Source organism: Lepus europaeus, chromosome 15 (assembly GCF_033115175.1).
Source record: "Lepus europaeus isolate LE1 chromosome 15, mLepTim1.pri, whole genome shotgun sequence".
Lineage (NCBI taxonomy): Eukaryota > Metazoa > Chordata > Mammalia > Lagomorpha > Leporidae > Lepus > Lepus europaeus.
The window spans coordinates 89,284,203-89,304,833 of NC_084841.1; the positions used below are offsets into that span (position 1 = coordinate 89,284,203).

A 20,631-nucleotide genomic window follows, 5' to 3' on the forward strand; every position below is an offset into this window, starting at 1 on the left:
ATTGACCACAAAAGAATCTCTACATAGCATACAGAGACCTCAGAACACGCTCATGAGTGAACAACGGGTCACTTAAGAAATCTAAAGGGAAATTTAAAAATTCCTTGATTCTAATGAAAATGGAAACACAACATAGCAACATTCATGGAATACAGCGAAAGCCCCACGAGGAAGGAAGTTTATAGCAGTAAGTGCTATCAAATAGCACTTACATCCAAAGAGAAGAGGCTATTAAATAAACAGTCTAACAAAATTCAGGAAAACTACAAGCCAAATCCAAAATTAGTAGGAGGAGATAAATAATAAATCAGAGCAGAAATAAGATATAAACTTAAACATTTACTGAAGATTAATTAAACAGAGGGCTAAAGAAAAATTAACACATCAACAAACCTTCAGGTATACTAAGTAAAAAGAAAGAAGACTTAAATAAACTGAGAGATGAAAAAGGAGGTATTGCAAAACATACCACAGAAGGAGAAAAGATCTCTAGGGGCTGTGATAAACAAATATATGTCAATAAAGTAGTAAATCTACAGGTATGGGATAAAGTTCTAGATACATATAAGTCATCAAAATTGAACTATTATGATAGAAAACCTGAACTGAGCAATAATAAGTAATGAGATTGGCTCAGTAACAAAAAGCCCCCCAAAGAAAGCCCAAGATCAGATGGCTTTGCAACTGAAATCCACCTGACTTCCAAGGAAGAACTAACATAAATTCTTCTCACACTGTTCCAAAAAATTGCAACTGAGGGACCCCTTCCAAGTTTGTTCAACATGGCTAGAATTACATTGATTCCAAATCCAGACAGCAAAAAATGAAAATTCTAGATGGATATCCTTACTGAACATATGTGCTAAAATTTTCAACAAAATATGGGCAAATTGAATCCAACAACATGAAAGATTGTTCTCCATGATTAATTGTGATTTACTGCAGGGATGTTAGGATGGTCCACCATATAGAGATTAATAAATGTAACACATCACATCAACAGAAGGAAGGGCAAATGTCATGTGATTATCTCAAGAGACACAGAAAAAGCATTTGGTAAACTCAGCATTCATTCATGATAAAAACCTTGAACAAATTAAATATAGAAGGAATATACTTCCACACATTAAATGTCATAAATGGCGAAACCACAGCCGACGTCATACTGAATGGGGGAAGGCTGAAAGCATTTCCCCTAAGATCTGGGACCACAGAAGGATGTTTGCTCTCATTGTTATTTTATTCAGTGTACTACTGGGGCTTTTAGTCAGAGCAACTGGTCAACAAAAGGAAATAAGGGACATAAAATACGTAGGAAATAGAATAACCTAAAGATTCTACCATGATTCATGACTGTTAGAACCAATAGATCCAATAGAATTTACAACCAATAAACTTGTAGGATACAAACTCAACACACAAAAATCAGTAACTTTTTTATACATCGACAACAAATTCCCGAGAAAAAAATCATAAGAGCAACAGTTACAAAAAATACCTTGGAAAAAATTTAGCCAAGCATATGAAAAATTTCTACAATGAAAATTGCAAGACACTAATGAAAGATACTGAATGTCACACACAAAAATGGAAAAACCTCCCATGTTTATGGACTGGAAGAATTAACACTGTTAAAATGTCCATATTACCAACACAATTTGCAGATTCAATGCAATCCCCATCAAAACACCAATGACATTCTTTACAGAACTAGACAAACCAACCCTAAAGTTCATTTGCCAGCACAAGAGACCCCAAATAGCCAAAACATCCTCAGGAACACAGTCCTGTCCCAGCAGCATGCATAAAACTCTCATTGAATGTGATCATATATGAGAAAGTGACACAGGGAACTCTAAGTTCTTAATTATTGGAAAAACCAAACACAAATTACGCTTAGTATCCTTTTAAGCGTGGGTATACGTACTATTCTGCCCATGGTGGCTGATTAACTGAAGTCCCATATGTGAATTTTGTTTAAATAATAAAATTTACACTATTATCCTGTTAGAAATATCATAGACACGTCACACAATCACTAACAATATGTCAATTAATTGAAGACACATCTAACGCAGCTAAGACTGTAGCTGCAATAAATGACATTTTTATGAATTTAAAATTTATACTGTAAATGATATACATTTTAATTATAATAGGTTTTATTTTCCTATCATAATTATTTACCAATCTAGGCTCAGACTCCCCTGAAATATTCTTTTAATGGTAGTGTTAACAAGTGACAAATTTGTTAACAAAGATAATGAAACTGAATCGACATTCTCTCTGGAGTATTACATTTCTCTGTTAAATATTTTCCTATTTCTTAATCATTCAGCCAACAAATCCTTAGCAAGGAGGCATGTAGAAGACAATGATATGCATGAAGAATTTCAAATAGTTCACGGGGAGCATGCAATATGAAAAAAACTAGGCATGGATTTCTAAAAATGTTTTTGCACCAAAACAAAGTTGTCTCTGAATTCCACTTTTCCACAAACATATTGATGTCTCCCCTTCTGTACTGGAACTGATTCTGAAATACATAAGGACTGAAGTACTGCAGCGGCAACGAGTTTCTGGTCCGAGAGTGTAGCTTCCTCTGAGATGACAGCTTAGGGTGAAAGGCTTCTCAAGGCGGGGAGGACAGCCAACATGTGAACACGAAAGTTAATGCTGGGTTTTATTCAAATAGAGAAGACACCACAGAGGACAACGTGGGGCGGGGGAGGTAAATGAATGTGTATGCGGCTCTATCAAAGGAAGGAAGGCTGGAGGGTGTGTTAGGTTGAGTGGATAAGAAAGAGAGTTGAAGTCAGGAACTGGGCCTGTGCAAAACGCTTGGTTCTCTTGTATTTTCCGAGGCATCACTTGACAGTAAGGTACAGAGAAAATCGTCTCAGGTTAGCTGACAGAACACTTACAAACTTTTCTTAAAAGCATGCATTAAAAGTTGTTGGATCGGCCGGCGCCGTGGCTCAACAGGCTAATCCTCCGCCTTGCGGCGCCGGCACACCGGGTTCTAGTCCCGGTCAGGGCACCGATCCTGTCCCGGTTGCCCCTCTTCCAGGCCAGCTCTCTGCTGTGGCCAGGGAGTGCAGTGGAGGATGGCCCAAGTGTTTGGGCCCTGCACCCCATGGGAGACCAGGATAAGCACCTGGCTCCTGCCATCGGAACAGCGCGGTGCGCTGGCCGCAGCGCGCTACCGCGGCGGCCATTGGAGGGTGAACCAACGGCAAAAGGAAGACCTTTCTCTCTGTCTCTCTCTCACTGTCCACTCTGCCTGTCAAAAAAAAAAAAAAAAAGTTGTTGGATTAGCAGTGAAAATTTTAAATTCAGACAATAGCTACAAATGGATGGATGAATAGTTCTTTGGTGATTGTATCATTCTCCCTTACACAATTAGTGGAGTGAGTAGAAAACCTAAGAACCTAATTTTTTTGGTTTCCTGATTATAGATAAACTCATGAGGCCCTTCACAAACTCACATGTCAGCTATTTAATTTCATTTGATTAAAAATGGATTCTATAAATAATACTGAGTACAAGACAAGGGTGACATGAAAGAATAAGGGTTGTTTTTCTACTGGGCAAGGTCTATCAGGGGCCTCTTGGCTGCCAAACTCTCTCACTCCCAGATGCCAGGAAGGGCCCAAAGCTCAGTTCTTGTCAAGTCTTCATTAAACGACTCGGCTCCCCATGTGCACTGTCCATGACATGACTCAGCTCCCAGCATGCACTGTCCATGACGTGACTCAGCTCCCAGCATGCACTGTCCATGACATGACTCAGCTCCCTGTATGAACTGTCCATGACGTGACTCAGCCCCCTGTATGTACTCTCCATGGGTGACTCAGCTCCCTGTGTGCACTGTCCATGACATGACTCAGCCCCCTGTATGAACTGTCCATGACGTGACTCAGCCCCCTGTATGTACTCTCCATGGGTGATTCAGCTCCCTGTGTGCACTGTCCATGACATGACTCAGCCCCCTGTATGAACTTTCCATGACGTGACTCAGCCCCCTGTATGTACTCTCCATGGGTGACTCAGCTCCCTGTGTGCACTGTCCATGACATGACTCAGCTCCCTGTATGAACTGCCCATGACGTGACTCAGCTCCCTGTATGAACTGCCCATGACGTGACTCAGCTCCCTGTGTGCACTGTCCATGGGTGACTCAGCTCCCAGCATGCACTGTCCATGATGTGACTCAGCTCCCAGCATGCACTGTCCATGACATGACTCAGCTCCCTGTGTGCACTGTCCATGACGTGACTCAGCTCCCTGTGTGCACTGTCCATGACGTGACTCAGCTCCCCGTGTGCACTGTCCATGGGTGACTCAGCTCCCAGCATGCACTGTCCATGGGTGACTCAGCTCCCCATGTGCACTGTCCATGACAGACTCAGCTCCCTGTATGAACTGTCCATGACGTGACTCAGCCCCCTGTATGTACTCTCCATGGGTGACTCAGCTCCCCGTGTGCACTGTCCATGACATGACTCAGCTCCCTGTATGAACTGTCCATGATGTGACTCAGCCCCTTGTATGTACTCTCCATGGGTGACTCAGCTCCCCGTGTGCACTGTCCATGACATGACTCAGCTCCCTGTATGAACTGTCCATGACTTGACTCAGCCCCCTGTATGTACTCTCCATGGGTGACTCAGCTCCCTGTGTGCACTGTCCATGACATGACTCAGCCCCCTGTATGCACTGTCCATGACGTGACTCAGCCCCCTGTATGTACTCTCCATGGGTGACTCAGCTCCCCGTGTGCACTGTCCATGACATGACTCAGCTCCCTGTATGAACTGTCCATGACGTGACTCAGCTCCCCGTGTGCACTGTCCATGACATGACTCAGCTCCCTGTATGAACTGTCCATGACGTGACTCAGCTCCCTGTGTGCACTATCCATGACGTGACTCAGCTCCCAGCATGCACTGTCATGGGTGACTCAGCTCCCCGTGTGCACTGTCCATGACATGACTCAGCTCCCTGTGTGCACTGTCCATGACGTGACTCAGCTCCCTGTATGAACTGTCCATGACGTGACTCAGCCCCCTGTATGTACTCTCCATGGGTGACTCAGCTCCCCGTGTGCACTGTCCATGACATGACTCAGCTCCCTGTATGAACTGTCCATGACGTGACTCAGCCCCCTGTATGAACTGTCCATGACGTGACTCAGCTCCCCATGTGCACTGTCCATGACATGACTCAGCTCCCTGTATGAACTGTCCATGACGTGACTCAGCCCCCTGTATGTACTCTCCATGGGTGACTCAGCTCCCCGTGTGCACTGTCCATGACATGACTCAGCTCCCTGTATGAACTGTCCATGACGTGACTCAGCCCCCTGTATGTACTCTCCATGGGTGACTCAGCCCCCTGTGTGTACTGTCCATGACATGACTCAGCCCCCTGTATGCACTGTCCATGACGTGACTCAGCCCCCTGTATGTACTCTCCATGGGTGACTCAGCTCCCCGTGTGCACTGTCCATGACATGACTCAGCTCCCTGTATGAACTGTCCATGACGTGACTCAGATCCCCGTGTGCACTGTCCATGACATGACTCAGCTCGCAGCATGCACCACATGCACTGTCCATGACATGACTCAGCTCCCTGTATGAACTGTCCATGACCTGACTCAGCCCCCTGTATGTACTCTCCATGGGTGACTCAGCTCCCCGTGTGCACTGTCCATGACATGACTCAGCTCCCTGTATGAACTGTCCATGACGTGACTCAGCTCCCTGTGTGCACTGTCCATGACGTGACTCAGCTCCCAGCATGCACTGTCCATGGGTGACTCAGCTCCCCGTGTGCACTGTCCATGACATGACTCAGCTCCCTGTGTGCACTGTCCATGACGTGACTCAGCTCCCTGTATGAACTGTCCATGACGTGACTCAGCCCCCTGTATGTACTCTCCATGGGTGACTCAGCTCCCCGTGTGCACTGTCCATGACGTGACTCAGCTCCCTGTATGAACTGTCCATGACGTGACTCAGCCCCCTGTATGAACTGTCCATGACATGACTCAGCTCCCCATGTGCACTGTCCATGACATGACTCAGCTCCCTGTATGAACTGTCCATGACGTGACTCAGCCCCCTGTATGTACTCTCCATGGGTGACTCAGCTCCCCGTGTGCACTGTCCATGACATGACTCAGCTCCCTGTATGAACTGTCCATGACGTGACTCAGCCCCCTGTATGTACTCTCCATGGGTGACTCAGCTCCCCGTGTGCACTGTCCATGACATGACTCAGCTCCCTGTATGAACTGTCCATGACGTGACTCAGCTCCCTGTGTGCACTGTCCATGACGTGACTCAGCTCCCAGCATGCACTGTCCATGGGTGACTCAGCTCCCCGTGTGCACTGTCCATGACATGACTCAGCTCCCTGTGTGCACTGTCCATGACGTGACTCAGCTCCCTGTATGTACTGTCCATGACGTGACTCAGCCCCCTGTATGTACTCTCCATGGGTGACTCAGCTCCCCGTGTGCACTGTCCATGACATGACTCAGCTCCCTGTATGAACTGTCCATGACGTGACTCAGCCCCCTGTATGAACTGTCCATGACGTGACTCAGCCCCCTGTATGTACTCTCCATGGGTGATTCAGCCCCCTGTGTGCACTGTCCATGACATGACTCAGCCCCCTGTATGAACTGTCCATGACGTGACTCAGCCCCCTGTATGTACTCTCCATGGGTGACTCAGCTCCCTGTGTGCACTGTCCATGACATGACTCAGCTCCCTGTATGAACTGCCCATGACGTGACTCAGCTCCCTGTATGAACTGCCCATGACGTGACTCAGCTCCCTGTATGTACTCTCCATGGGTGACTCAGCTCCCCGTGTGCACTGTTCATGACATGACTCAGCTCCCTGTATGAACTGCCCATGACGTGACTCAGCTCCCTGTATGAACTGCCCATGACGTGACTCAGCTCCCTGTATGTACTCTCCATGGGTGACTCAGCTCCCCGTGTGCACTGTTCATGACATGACTCAGCTCCCTGTATGAACTGTCCATGACGTGACTCAGCCCCCTGTATGTATTCTCCATGGGTGACTCAGCTCCCCGTGTGCACTGTCCATGACATGACTCAGCTCCCTTTATGAACTGTCCATGACGTGACTCAGCTCCCTGTATGAACTGTCCATGACGTGACTCAGCCCCCTGTATGTACTCTCCATGGGTGACTCAGCTCCCTGTGTGCACTGTCCATGACATGACTCAGCCCCCTGTATGAACTGTCCATGACGTGACTCAGCCCACAGTATATACTCTCCATGGGTGACTCAGCTCCCCGTGTGCACTGTCCATGACATGACTCAGCTCCCTGTATGAACTGTCCATGACGTGACTCAGCTCCCTGTATGAACTGTCCATGACGTGACTCAGCCCCCTGTATGTACTCTCCATGGGTGACTCAGCTCCCCGTGTGCACTGTCCATGACATGACTCAGCTCCCAGCATGCACTATCCATGACATGACTCAGCTCCCTGTATGAACTGTCCATGACGTGACTCAGCTCCCCGTGTGCACTGTCCATGACATGACTCAGCTCGCAGCATGCACCACATGCACTGTCCATGACATGACTCAGCTCCCTGTATGAACTGTCCATGACGTGACTCAGCCCCTTGTATGTACTCTCCATGGGTGACTCAGCCCCCTGTATGTACTCTCCATGGGTGACTCAGCTCCCCGTGTGCACTGTCCATGACATGACTCAGCCCCCTGTATGAACTGTCCATGACGTGACTCAGCCCCCTGTATGTACTCTCCATGGGTGACTCAGCCCCCTGTGTGCACTGTCCATGACATGACTCAGCCCCCTGTATGCACTGTCCATGACGTGACTCAGCCCCCTGTATGTACTCTCCATGGGTGACTCAGCTCCCCGTGTGCACTGTCCATGACATGACTCAGCTCCCTGTATGAACTGTCCATGACGTGACTCAGCTCCCTGTATGAACTGTCCATGACGTGACTCAGCCCCCTGTATGTACTCTCCATGGGTGACTCAGCTCCCCGTGTGCACTGTCCATGACATGACTCAGCTCCCAGCATGCACTGTCCATGACATGACTCAGCTCCCTGTATGAACTGTCCATGACGTGACTCAGCTCCCCGTGTGCACTGTCCATGACATGACTCAGCTCGCAGCATGCACCACATGCACTGTCCATGACATGACTCAGCTCCCTGTATGAACTGTCCATGACGTGACTCAGCCCCCTGTATGTACTCTCCATGGGTGACTCAGCCCCCTGTATGTACTCTCCATGGGTGACTCAGCTCCCCGTGTGCACTGTCCATGACATGACTCAGCTCCCTGTATGAACTGTCCATGACGTGACTCAGCTCCCTGTATGTACTCTCCATGGGTGACTCAGCTCCCCGTGTGCACTGTCCATGACATGACTCAGCTCCCTGTATGAACTGTCCATGACGTGACTCAGCTCCCTTATGTACTCTCCATGGGTGACTCAGCTCCCCGTGTGCACTGTCCATGACGTGACTCAGCTCCCAGCATGCACTGTCCATGACATGACTCAGCTCCCTGTGTGCACTGTCCATGACATGACTCAGCTCCCTGTATGAACTGTCCATGACGTGACTCAGCTCCCTGTATGTACTCTCCATGGGTGACTCAGTTCCCTGTATGCACTGTCCATGACGTGACTCAGCTCCCTGTATGAACTGTCCATGACGTGACTCAGCCCCCTGTATGTACTCTCCATGGGTGACTCAGCTCCCCGTGTGCACTGTCCATGACATGACTCAGCTCCCCGCATGCACTTCTTAACATTGACTGATATTGTTTCTAGGATGCCTCATAATTTTTTTCTTCTTTCCACTGATTCACAATTTAGGCATTAACTCCATGCTCCACCTCCAGTAACTCCTGCACATTGGTCCTGCGCACACGGCCTCATCTCAGCTCACCTTGGAAAGCCTTGCAATCTTTTGTAATCTCTCCACTAGATCTTGTGTCTTCTCTGGATCCTTACTTGGAGTTTTTAGTTTTTAAAATGCTGGTCTTCATGCCACTCACCCTACCGCTCTTTGACACTCCACTGCACGAGGCACTGGTTTCAGGCTCCAATCTCAATGCAGCCCCCTCCCACGTATCCCTCCCTGTGGTAACTGGCCCCACGTTTCATCTACCAGAACACAAACCAACAGGAATGGGGCCTTCTCTATATTATTCCCTGCCACATCCAGTGCCCAGGACAGAGACTGGCACAGACACTTAACAAACATTTGTTGAATAAATGGATTCATTCTTTAATTCTCCACTTGGCCCAGTTCTGTATTTTGAGCGTAACTGCTCCTTAATAAACATTTGTTGAATCAAAATTACTCAATAAAGAGCAGCTTGGCTCAGAAACACAGGGTCCTGTATTTTATAAATTTGAGTTATAGGCCACTAAGAAAAACTTTTCTAAAGTAGCTTCTTGACCTTTTACAACCACATGATAAAGACATCTCTTCCTGAGAGAGGGACTTTTTCTTTCACGAACTTCTCTAATGAGGCCTGAGCACATCATCGGATGCCAGCACCAAGAATTACAAAGTTTAAGTTGAAAAAAAATCTTTAGAAATGTAATTTCCTTTTATTACAGTGAGGATACTATGGTTAAAAAAAGGCTATGCTGCAGTATAATTCAACTTTCACCTTCCATTTCAATGTTGTATTTTTTCAAGAACATATTTCTAAGTAGGAACAGTGGGGAATACAAGGCTAAAACATGTCATGGAATGAACAGATCTGAATATCTTGACGCTAGATCTATAGGTCTCCACCTTAGCAGGACAAGAGATATAAAACCAAGTTTTCCGTTTCTCCACACTATGCTGTTCTAGCCAACAGAAGAATCAACCTGACACACAGGATGACTGAAGTGATCCACTGCCTGGAACTAACACCAAAATTCTCAAATGATCAGGAGCTTTCTAGACCCCACACATCCTCCAGTTAGGACTATCAGGAGATACTTTCTCTACAGGGCTCTCTTAGCACCAGTGAGGTAATAGCCAAAACTTTACGTTTCTCTCCCCTCACCACCCTCACAGAGTTGTATACCAGTATTGGCTATTTATTTGTGGTCTATTCAGGTGAAGCAATATTGTTTTGAGATTTTGGTATTCCACGTACAAAGTGCTCTTGGAGAGATTCAAAGGAAATCTTGGATTACACCATGTTCAGCAGTATAGCAGAGAGTCCCATGGGACTTAGTAGAATTTTTAGATTTATAAATATATAAATGTTACATGTTTATTTTTAATTTTAATTTTTCCTCTGAAATGTAAGGCATCAAAGAAATTAAAATACAGAAAATTTCTATTTAAAATATTTTGTCATCTCATTGACTCAGTGAAATCCTATTCCTGCCATAAACAATAACATACGGGTTTTGTCTTGTTCTCTCTTCAGAGTCAAACCTATGCACATGCATACATGTACACGTTATTCATAATTAATCACAGGACACTTGAGCTTTCTGAATAATTATTCATGTACAATCAACCAAAACATTTCAATCTTTCAAGGAGCTTCTTCTTAACGTGCTTTAGTAACTTGAAGAAATAACTGAGTCCCTTTCCTTATGATAGAAACGAATTTGCTGATTCAACAAACACTGAGTTTCTATGCACCAAGCCCCATTGCAGGTACTGGCTAGAGAGGTAAACCAGATCGGTCATGTGTCTGCTACGACCGGGCTGACTTTCTACTGGGAGGCAGAGACAAAGCAAAAACAATTTCCAACAGTGACGTGCACCGCGCAGAACATTCTAATGAGACAACTGCAGAAAAGAGCGTTTCAGGCCAGGCACCCGAGATGGCGTCTGGCTCCAGACCTGAAGCACGGGAGACAGCAACCATGGAAGAAGAGCCAGGCAGAGGGGTCAGCAGCACAGAGGATCTGAGCTCGGGTCCCCCTGAGGGACGAGGAGGCCAGGGGAGTACAGGGAGTGGGGCAAGGGCTGGGCGGGTAGCGTCTGACTTGGGAGGCAGTGACGAAGCTGTGGACTTTGATCAAAGGGCACCGGTTCTGATCCAAGCAGGGGATGATTGGATCTAAGACTTTAAAACTCAGCTTGGCTGGATTTGAGGGGAGTAGGAGACCAAGAAAGGAGACAGTCGGGAAGCCACTGTAACATACCTAAACACATGTATACATTTCTATATGGGAAGGGGGCAAGTTGCATTTTCAAGGCAAAGATAAAAGGATGTGCAGGTAGAGGCAATCAGAAGCGCTGAGAAGAATTTCCTGGGTCTTGAACTTAAAGCAACTGCATTGGCCAGCACAGTGGCTCACTAGGCTAACCCTCCACCTGCGGCACCAGCACCTTGGGTTCTAGTCTCGGTTGGGGGGCCAGGTCTGTCCCGGTTGCTCCTCTTCCAGTCCAGCTCTCTGCTGTGGCCTGGGAAGGCAGTGGAGGATGACCCAAGTCCTTGGGCCCTGCACCCGCATGGGAGACCAGGAGGAAGCACCTGGCTCCTGGCTTCGGATTGGCGCAACGCTGGCCGTAGCGGCCATCTAGGGGTGAACCAATGGAAGGAAGACCTTTCTCTCTGCCTCTTTTTCAATAAAAAAAAATAACGCAACTGCATAAGAAATATTTCCCAGATGCAGAAGACCAGGGAAGAAATGACTGCTGGATTGGGATATAATCAAATGTCTGCTTTGGATGTGCTGAAACATCCAAGGGATGTTCTAGGCAGATGAATGTACTCATCTACATTCCGCCAAAGATGTACCAAGATTTGATACAAATAAATAATTCAGCCTAAGCCAAGCTTAAGAAACTCCTTTCATGATAAGTTCATGGTAAATTATACACACACATATAGTTTGAGTATACAGAGAGGACGAGACTAATTTTGTAGATAGGAGCACATGGATGTCATTTAAGACCACAGGCAACCCAGGGTGGCTGAGAGTGACGGCGTGGGCAATGAGGAGAAGAGAACTCAAGACTGTGCCCAGGCCTCAAGCTTTAGCTGTTGGGCAAGGGGGACAGAATCAGCAAACAAGTCCAAGAGATGAGAGACTGAAAAGAGGCCTACGGAGAACACCCGGTGTTCGAGGAGAGAAGCAAAGAGCAGGCCCACTGGGAGGAAGTGACCCACCGAGGCTCTCAGGAGGATGAAGATGCTAATGAGCCAACCTCTGGATTCAGCGACCTGCCGGCCACTGTCAACTTCAGAGCTATAGCCTTCCACAGTGTGGAGGGAATGGGTATCCAACTGCAGAGAGGTGGCGACAGCAGGAGAGGTGGGGAGTACAGCAGTGGGTGCACACAGAAACAGTGCAATGTTATTTGGGATGGATAAGTAAATATGAGAAGGCCTTGTCTCCAGGGAGAGTCTCTCTATGCATATAAGATAAACATTTATCAACAATCCTGGAAAAATGTTTCTCTTCTAACAAAAAAGCACATTAATAAACACATTCTGAAGAAAAAATTTATGCTAAATAATACATTTTATCAAGAACACAAAACTTTCAAAGCACCAAAAATTTTATTATTAGATTTTCAGATTGTTTACATACAAACTAAAAATATATTTTATATATCATCCAACAAAAGAAAATGCTCACATATAATTAACTGTTCAGAATATAACTTTTCAAAAAGAACTACAGACATTTAAAAGATTTCTTTGTTACTTTTTGAGAATCCCCGACAGGGTGTGAGACATGTACCACACACATATGTAAGAACGAAAACAATAAATGTGTCCTTTGAAACAAAGTTTAAGATTCTATGTAATTCCAGGCATGCTGCACGAATAGTTTAGAATAACGTAACACTGTCATCAAATCACATCTTCATATACACGTATAATCCATTTTGTACAACGGCTTCAACCCCGTGTGTATGTAATTAAATCGTAAGGTTGCAGTAATGGCTACTGCTCGGTTGCAATTCTGCTGTTTCATTTTAAAGAAGTGAATAGTAAATGTAATCTAGTGACCCTCCAAGTACTTCCTCAAGACTGTTAGATCTCGTCAAAGAGGTCTTCCGGGCTGCTGTTTCTCAGTGTCTCTAAAGACAAGTGCTCAGCGGAGACGTGCTCCTTCTGCAGTGTCTCGGGGAGTGAAGGATCAAGCCTAGAGAAAAGAAAGCCAGGAGAGTTTTATTTGAAAAAAATTCCACTGTAGCACAAAAGAAAATGAAGATGTCCCTAAGTGGATCATGTTACAGCCTGTTTCAGAACTGGTGTGTTGTTAGCTACAAGCAAAGAAGGAAGAAAGGAATTCAATTTCTTTGCTTTAGAATGCATCTGTCTCTATTCTCAGCTAAAATAAAAAAATCAAGGGCTTACAATAGTCATAATCAAGGTCAAGAAATAAAATATCGCATCCTCTGTTCTGCATTCACTTTTATACCGAGATACAGGTTTCCCAAGCCCTTCCTTTAACAACTCCATCACAACGTTCATTTTCCTCCGGCTTCCTTAGATGCTGCCTGTGAACACGCATTTCTGTCTCTGAGCAGCACAACGTTCTGGCCACCAGACTTTCCTTTAGCGGTCAGTGGGCCGTGTGTGGATGACTAACAGTGGTTGTTGACGTTGATGGTGATTGCTGATGAAACGCTGTAGGTCCACAGTCGTTCGCTGAATATGCACATCTTTGTTTAGCAATTGAAATTTTACTCAGTTCGGTACCACAGTTGAGTCCTTCAACGGACTGATTTCTCTATTTATGGGAGTGTTCTCAGTGCTGGGATAACGGGTTTGTTCATGGCCACGATCGCTGTTGACTGGTACAAGGCAGACGGAGCTGGGTTGCAACGGCTCAGTCATGAGGCAAGCTTCGGGATACGTGTTTACATGCTTGTGCTACACTTTGCCCCTGGTTTTCCATGGAACCTTCATGAAATGTGCTTGATGATAGTGATTGGAGGTGGCTGCCGAAGCAAATATGATTAGGCTGAGTCCAACTTCAAAGGCAGAGCGGGAGTCACAGTGGCTCGGAACACCTGCAGGGTCATGCGACTTGAAGCTGACGTGCACAGTTCTGAATGCAGCTCCATTTCTTTTTTCCAAATACATTTTTTCATTTATTTTATTTTATTTATTTTAAATGTCTGTTTTTTTGTTTGAACTGGAAGGAGGGAGGAAAGGGGGAAGAGAAAGAGGGAGAGAGAAAGAGAGAGAGAGATCTTCTATATACAGTCTCACTCCCAAAATGCTTGAAATACTTGGGGGTGGATGGGGTGAAGCCAGGCACCAGGAACTCCGTCTGGGTCTCCCAGATGGGTGGAAAGGACCCAAGCACTGGAGCTGTCGACTACTGCCTCCCAGGGTGCACATTAGTAGGAAGCTGTAGAAGAGGCAGAGGTGAGAGAAACCCAGGCACCCTGATGTACAAAAAATGTACGCCACAACGCCTGCCCCAAATCCAAGTCTACTTCTTCCTAGCTAAGTGATGTTAGGCAAGTCACTCAACCTAACAGACTCCTGTTGTCTCTGCTGAGACAGTACCTGCCTCTGAAGTGGTCTAAAGATTAAATGAGGGGATGTACATGAAAGTGCTTGTGAAGTTCTACAAAACAGTACTCCTAGTTCTTCATAAACTGTATAAGGGCAGAATAAAAGAAAAATGAACTACAATCTATAAATATCAAGTATATTTGGATGATGAGTATTTTAAAAGCTGTCACAAATACTTGGCTGCAGATCTCTCTGTCCCTGGCCACCTGACTGCACACAGCTAACCATGGTCGGCTGTGAAGGAGACCTGGGACGTGTTCTGTCTTGTCCTGAGCAGGCCAAGTTCAGACAACATTACCCTAACGGGAATGTCAAGGTGTGAAGCACTAATGCCTTATAAAGATGACAAGCACTACCCTCTGGGAATCGCGGTGCTAAAATTACCAATAAATGCAGACATAGTTACGGCAACATGCAACTCAATATCTAAAAACATATTGCATAGGAGAAAAAGGATGCAGTATGAAATAAAAGTATAATTATTGCATGGATAACTTTCCCAAGTCAACTCATAACGTGTTAAACATTTTTTTCTGGCCTTACATGTCTTAGAGCTCATTTTACTCTTCCTAGGGAAAAGAGAGAGCTGAATTCTTTCAATTTAAAGTCAGACACGGAAAGATCTCAGAAATTTTGTTCATTGTCTAGACGCTGTGAAACCAGGACATAAAAATGTATCAATTTTGTCTTAAAAAATCAGCATATGGACAAAAGGATATTCCTGAGGGAAACAGACTCCTAGCTCTCCACTTAGGATTCTCGTCTCCTACAGTCACAGGAGCTAAAGGAACTGATTGCACCATCATAAAATGGCTCGGCAAGGACTGTCCAGTGTGGACCACTGTTCACAGCCTCCACACACAGGGTCAGTCAGTCCACTGAGTCAGCGCAGGACTCTCCCCACAACTGAGAAAAGGCTTTAATCATTTTTAGAATAAATGCTTACTTAAGTCTTTTGTAAATTCTGGAAAGAATAAAAAGAAACAAAAACGCACATTTTGCTATGCTGCATTATTTTTCATTTTCTTTTAGATAAATGGGATCATTCTACATAAACATATATAGATATATGTGTACCTTAGTAGCTTTACTCTACACCATGTATATTAAAGATGTCTTAGCATCTGAAAAATTTAGATACACAGTCATCATTAACTAAAATTTTTTTAAAGATTTATTTATGCATTTGAAAGGCCAAGTTACAGAGAGGAAAATGCAGAGAGAGAGAGAGAGAGAAAGAGAGAGAGAGAGAGAGTTGGCACCGCGGCTCATTAGGCTAATCCTCCACCTGCGGCGCTGGCACACCTGGTTCTAGTCCCGGTTGGGGCGCCAGATTCTGTCCCGGTTGCTCCTCTTCCACTCCAGCTCTCTGCTGTGGCCCGGGAGGGCAGTGGAGGATGGCCCAGATCCTTGGGCCCTGCACCCGCATTGGAGACCCAGGAGGAAGCACCTGGCTCCTGGCTTCAGATCAGCGAAGCATGCCGGCCATAGCGGCCATTTTGGGGATGAACCAACGGAAGGAAGACCTTTCTTCTCTGTCTCTCTCTCTCTCTCTCTCTCTCTCTCTCACTGTCTAACTCTGCCTGTCAAAGACAGAGAGAGAGAAAGAGAGAGGGAGGGAGGGAGGGAGGGAGAGAAGGAGAGAGGGAGAGAATCTTTCATCCACTGGTTCATTCTCTAAATGGCTGCAATGGCTAGAGCTGGGCTGATCCAAAGCCAGGAGCCAGGAGCTTTCTCCAGGTATCCCACATGGGAGCAGGGACCCAAGGACTTGGAGCATCTTTGACTGCATTCCCAGGCCATAGCAGAGAGCTGGATCAGAAGTGGAGTAGGCAGGACTCAAACCAGCACCCATTTGGGATGCTGGTGTTGCAGGCTGGGGCTATATCTCACTTTGCCACAGTGCCAGGCACCCCTATTAACTACAATTTGGATGTAATGACCGTTAGTCTACGGATGGAGATTTGGGCTGGTTCCATTTTTAAATGTCCCTGTAACTAGCAGAGCAACTCATAAGCTTATACACAGGAATATCTTAGCACAATGACCATATCACATTTTTATGAATATTGTTGTTCAAGAAATCATGCCAAAGGTGGAATTTGAAAGCAAAGAAGTTGGAGAACCTGAATCTAAAGCCTTAAAAGAAAGTGAATAAACTAGCAACTTAAAACTTCAGAGCTGCTGACTAAATTACTGCCACTAGTTAATGGCTCGATTTAAATTCTAAGCCTTCCAGGGCTTTTTGCTGTTGTTGATTGTCCATATTCAGGCTGATTTTTCTTCCCTGATTATTTAGAGTGCTACCACCTTCACCCTGTATTTCACTACAGGTCTACTGTTGCATTCATGCTTGTTGAGAACGCACTGTGAATAGCTTCCCCTTTAAAACGTAACCAAAGCAATCGAGGTCACACCCGATTCCTGCCCTCAGAACACTTTTAGTTCAACTTTTACCTTTATTGTTTCCAAATGTGTCTCTCATCCTAAAAGTTTTACAAATACCTTGAAGGTAAAGACTACCTCATAGAGTTTTTTCAAAAAGAACAAGTAATTCATTTAGGAATATCTATACATATTATACAAATATGCAGGGTGCAAGTAGATTTTCATATATTTTTCCACGGCAACATAGTTCAATCTGAGGACTTCTCAAAAAGTATTTGTGGACTAACTGAATAACATAATTAATGACAACATGCGAAACTGTGGAGTTGAGGCTTAGGCTTAAGGCTTTTTTCCAAATAAAGGGAACAAAATGAAATCTCTCCTGATGATGACAGCGCTGTCCACAGGAAAAGAACTAAAGAGTCCTAGGTTCAATTAGTTGGTTTCACACTGCACAGAACACACATACTCTACAACCTGACTCAAAATCCCACTACCATCATCTAATTAACAACCAATAATGGAGATCAAAAGCTGCATTTGTCAAAAGAAATCTCCCACGCAGGAAGCTTCTATGAAATCTTACCATAAATGACCAGCTTCTCTTTTAACTTTCTGGAAGTGGAATTACCAACAGCTTTGACAATGGCATTTCTGGGCATTAGCTTACTTTGTAAAGACATTTTCTCAGCCAACTTTAAAATGGCATCACCATGGCCGGAATAACAATCTTTTCTTATTCAAATGAGAGGCGTTAGTACCCTCCGGAGTGAACTGCATGTATTCTGAGAATATATTTCTGAAACATGGCAAGGTGCCAACTAGAGTTCGAGAGTGTGTCAGGAAAATGTGTAATGACTGCTGGCACCGCGACACAGAACCACGCTCATCTGACTTGTGCCAAAAACACAGTTCTGGAAATAAAAGTAAATTTTTATGCGACTCAACTGTAACTACCTGTAGGTGACATAAAAAATTAATGCCAAGTGAATTAAACATGTAAATGAGAAAAACGAAACTTTAAAGATTTTAGAGGAACATAAAAGAGAATGTATTTGATATATTTTATTTATTTATTCATTTTTTTAAAAAAACTATTTGAAAGGCAGAGAGACAGACAAGTTTACCTGAGCCCTGATTCACTCCTCAAATGCTCACAACAGCCAGAGCTTGGCCAGGCCAAAGCCAGGAGCCAGGAACTCAACCCTGATTTCTCACACGGCTGGCATGGACCCAACTACTTTTCAGTGCCTCCCAGGCCATGCAATTGTCAGGAAGTTGGAATCAGGAGCAGAGGCTGCACTTGAACTCCGGCACTCTGATAGGGGATTGTAGGCATCACAAGTGGTGGCTTAACCACTGTGCCAAATGCCCACTGCTGTCGTTAGTATCTTGAGATAAGAGATTTTGTTTACAGTAGAAGTTGAAAACTATAAAGAATAAAGATTGATAAATTCAATTACATTAGAAGTAATTCCATTTACCAATAGGTACTTTTAAGACACTGAAAAGACAAGTTATAACTGGAGGGAAATACTGTTATCACACGCTATTAACAAAGGTTAACACCCAAAGAACTACTAGAAACAGTTGTTAAAACCCAGGGTCCTTTAAAACCTTGTGCTAAAGGAAGCAGGGTGAAAAGCATATGATAAAGAATCCAGCCACCTCAGTGACCAATAAATGCAAATATATGAGCCCAGTTTAGCAAAAGCTAAAATGTACAACAAATAAAGGATTTCAGAGGATGAGAAATAGCTGGATAAATTACTGCTGATGGGAGTATAAACATTTGAAACCAATTTGGTAGTAACTGCCAATGTACACACCTGTAGGCCAGGAATTCTACAGCTAGATCCATACCCTAGAGAAGTATTTGCATGCCTGTGACATGAGCCATACATACAATCAAGAGTGCATGTAGGGCGGGCGCCGCGGCTCACTAGGCTAATCCTCCACCTGCGGCGCTGGCATCCCGGGTTCTAGTCCCAGTCAGGGCGCCAGATTCTGTCCCGGTTGCTCCTCTTCCACTCCAGCTCTCTGCTGTGGCCCGGAAGCGCAGTGGAGGATGGCCCAGGTCCTTGGGCCCTGCTCCCGCATGGGAGACCAGGAGGAAGCACCTGGTTCCTGGCTTCAGATGGGCGCAGCGTGCTGGCCGCAATGCGCCGGCTGTAGCGGCCACTTGGGGGGTGAACCAATGGAAAAAGGAAGACCTTTCTCTCTGTCTCTCTCTTTCACTGTCTAACTCTGCCTGTCAAAAAATAAAAAAGAGTGCATGTAAAATTTTATTTTATTTCATTTATTTATTTGAAAGGCAGAGAAATGGGTGGGGGGAGAGAGAGAGAGAGGGAGAGAGAGAGAGAGAGAGAGAGAGAGAATGAATGAATGAATATGAGAATTTTTCTTCTGCTGGTTCATTCCCTAAATGCCAGCAATAGCCAAAACTAGGCCAGGCCAAAACCAGAAGCCAGGAACTCCATATGGTTCTCCCACAGGTCGGCAGGGACCCCAGCATCTGAGCCATCATCTACTGCTCCACAGGGAATGCGTCAGCAGGAAGCCGGGCTGGAAGTGGAGTAGCTGGAACTTGAATCAAGCACCGAGTAGGGGGTGCAGGCATCCCGAATGCTGTAGTAGCTGCCCACCCCATGAGTGCTTTGTTTCAATAGTGGAAGACTAGAAACTACCCAAATGTCTCTCCTCAGGAATATGGGCAAATGAACCCTCAAACTTTCACACACTGGAATACAACACAGCTGCACGTATGTATCCGTCTCCAACACAATGTTGATCTTAAGAAGAAGGCACAAAGGAATCTATACAGTATGATTCTATTTATTCAAGTTCAAAACCACAGGACACTGTGCAATATTACTCTGAGTGCCGGTGTGTGTGCATGTACGTGTGTGTGTGTCAATGCTCCTGTGCACACATATGTGCATAATGGCTGTGGGTCTTAGGATTCTCCCGGCAGAAGACGGTTCTGGGTCTTACCCTCTCTCCAGTGACAGAGTTCTCAGCTGTCTGTATCTTGTAGCTTTCACTGCTGTGAAAACGGTGATGCAGAGCAGTAGGTTCAGTAGCAGAGACATAGAGTCCAGTTCTAGACATAGTGGGTGGGGACAGGAGGGAGATCTGACACACCCACAGGATACCTACATGGGAAGAGAGATGTCTGGAGTAGATATGTGGATGCAGCAGTCGCTGCTGCACACCTGGACTCCAAAGACGAAGGGGCTGAAGAGATCAGCCAGGGAGGAGTCTATCTGAGAAAACAGGACTGTATGGCACATACAGATGGCTAGTTCTGCTGGGGCAAAGAGCTCCAGAGGGAGACAGAATGAGGGATTCCCGAGAGATGAGGAGAACCACGGAGGAGTGCTGGCACAGATTCAGAGCCAAGTTTATTTTGGGTGCACATAGCCTGGGCCTTTCTACTTCCACCCAAATACATAGCTTTCACTACTGAAGCTGTAAGCACACTTGAGATAAATCATCTCACTCACTGTGAGTCACCTGGACTTGAGAATAGCCCAGAAGACTGCTGTGCTCGTCATTTGTTTGTTTGTTTTTTGACAGGCAGAGTGGATAGTGAGAGAGAGAGACAGAGAGAAAGGTCTTCCTTTGCCGTTGGTTCACCCTCCAATGGCTGCTGCGGCCAGCGCATCACGCTGATCCGAAGCCAGGAGCCA

General features: G+C 45.4%; 1 protein-coding gene across 8 annotated transcripts in view; it reads right to left on the reverse strand.

Annotated features, from left to right (window-relative positions):
* The window catches only part of XRCC4 (X-ray repair cross complementing 4), a 338,412-nt gene that overhangs the window by 45,673 nt on the left and 272,108 nt on the right, over nucleotides 1-20,631 (reverse strand). For 6 of the 8 annotated variants that reach the window (XM_062212451.1, XM_062212457.1, XM_062212456.1 and 3 more), the window contains one exon: nucleotides 12,565-13,163. The exons of the other annotated variants lie outside the window; for them this stretch is intronic. In XM_062212451.1, coding sequence (XP_062068435.1) covers nucleotides 13,052-13,163 — 112 coding nt within the window. In that variant the 3' untranslated portion in view covers nucleotides 12,565-13,051. Of the gene's footprint in view, nucleotides 1-12,564; nucleotides 13,164-20,631 lie in introns of those variants that run through there. 8 annotated transcript variants of the gene reach the window in all.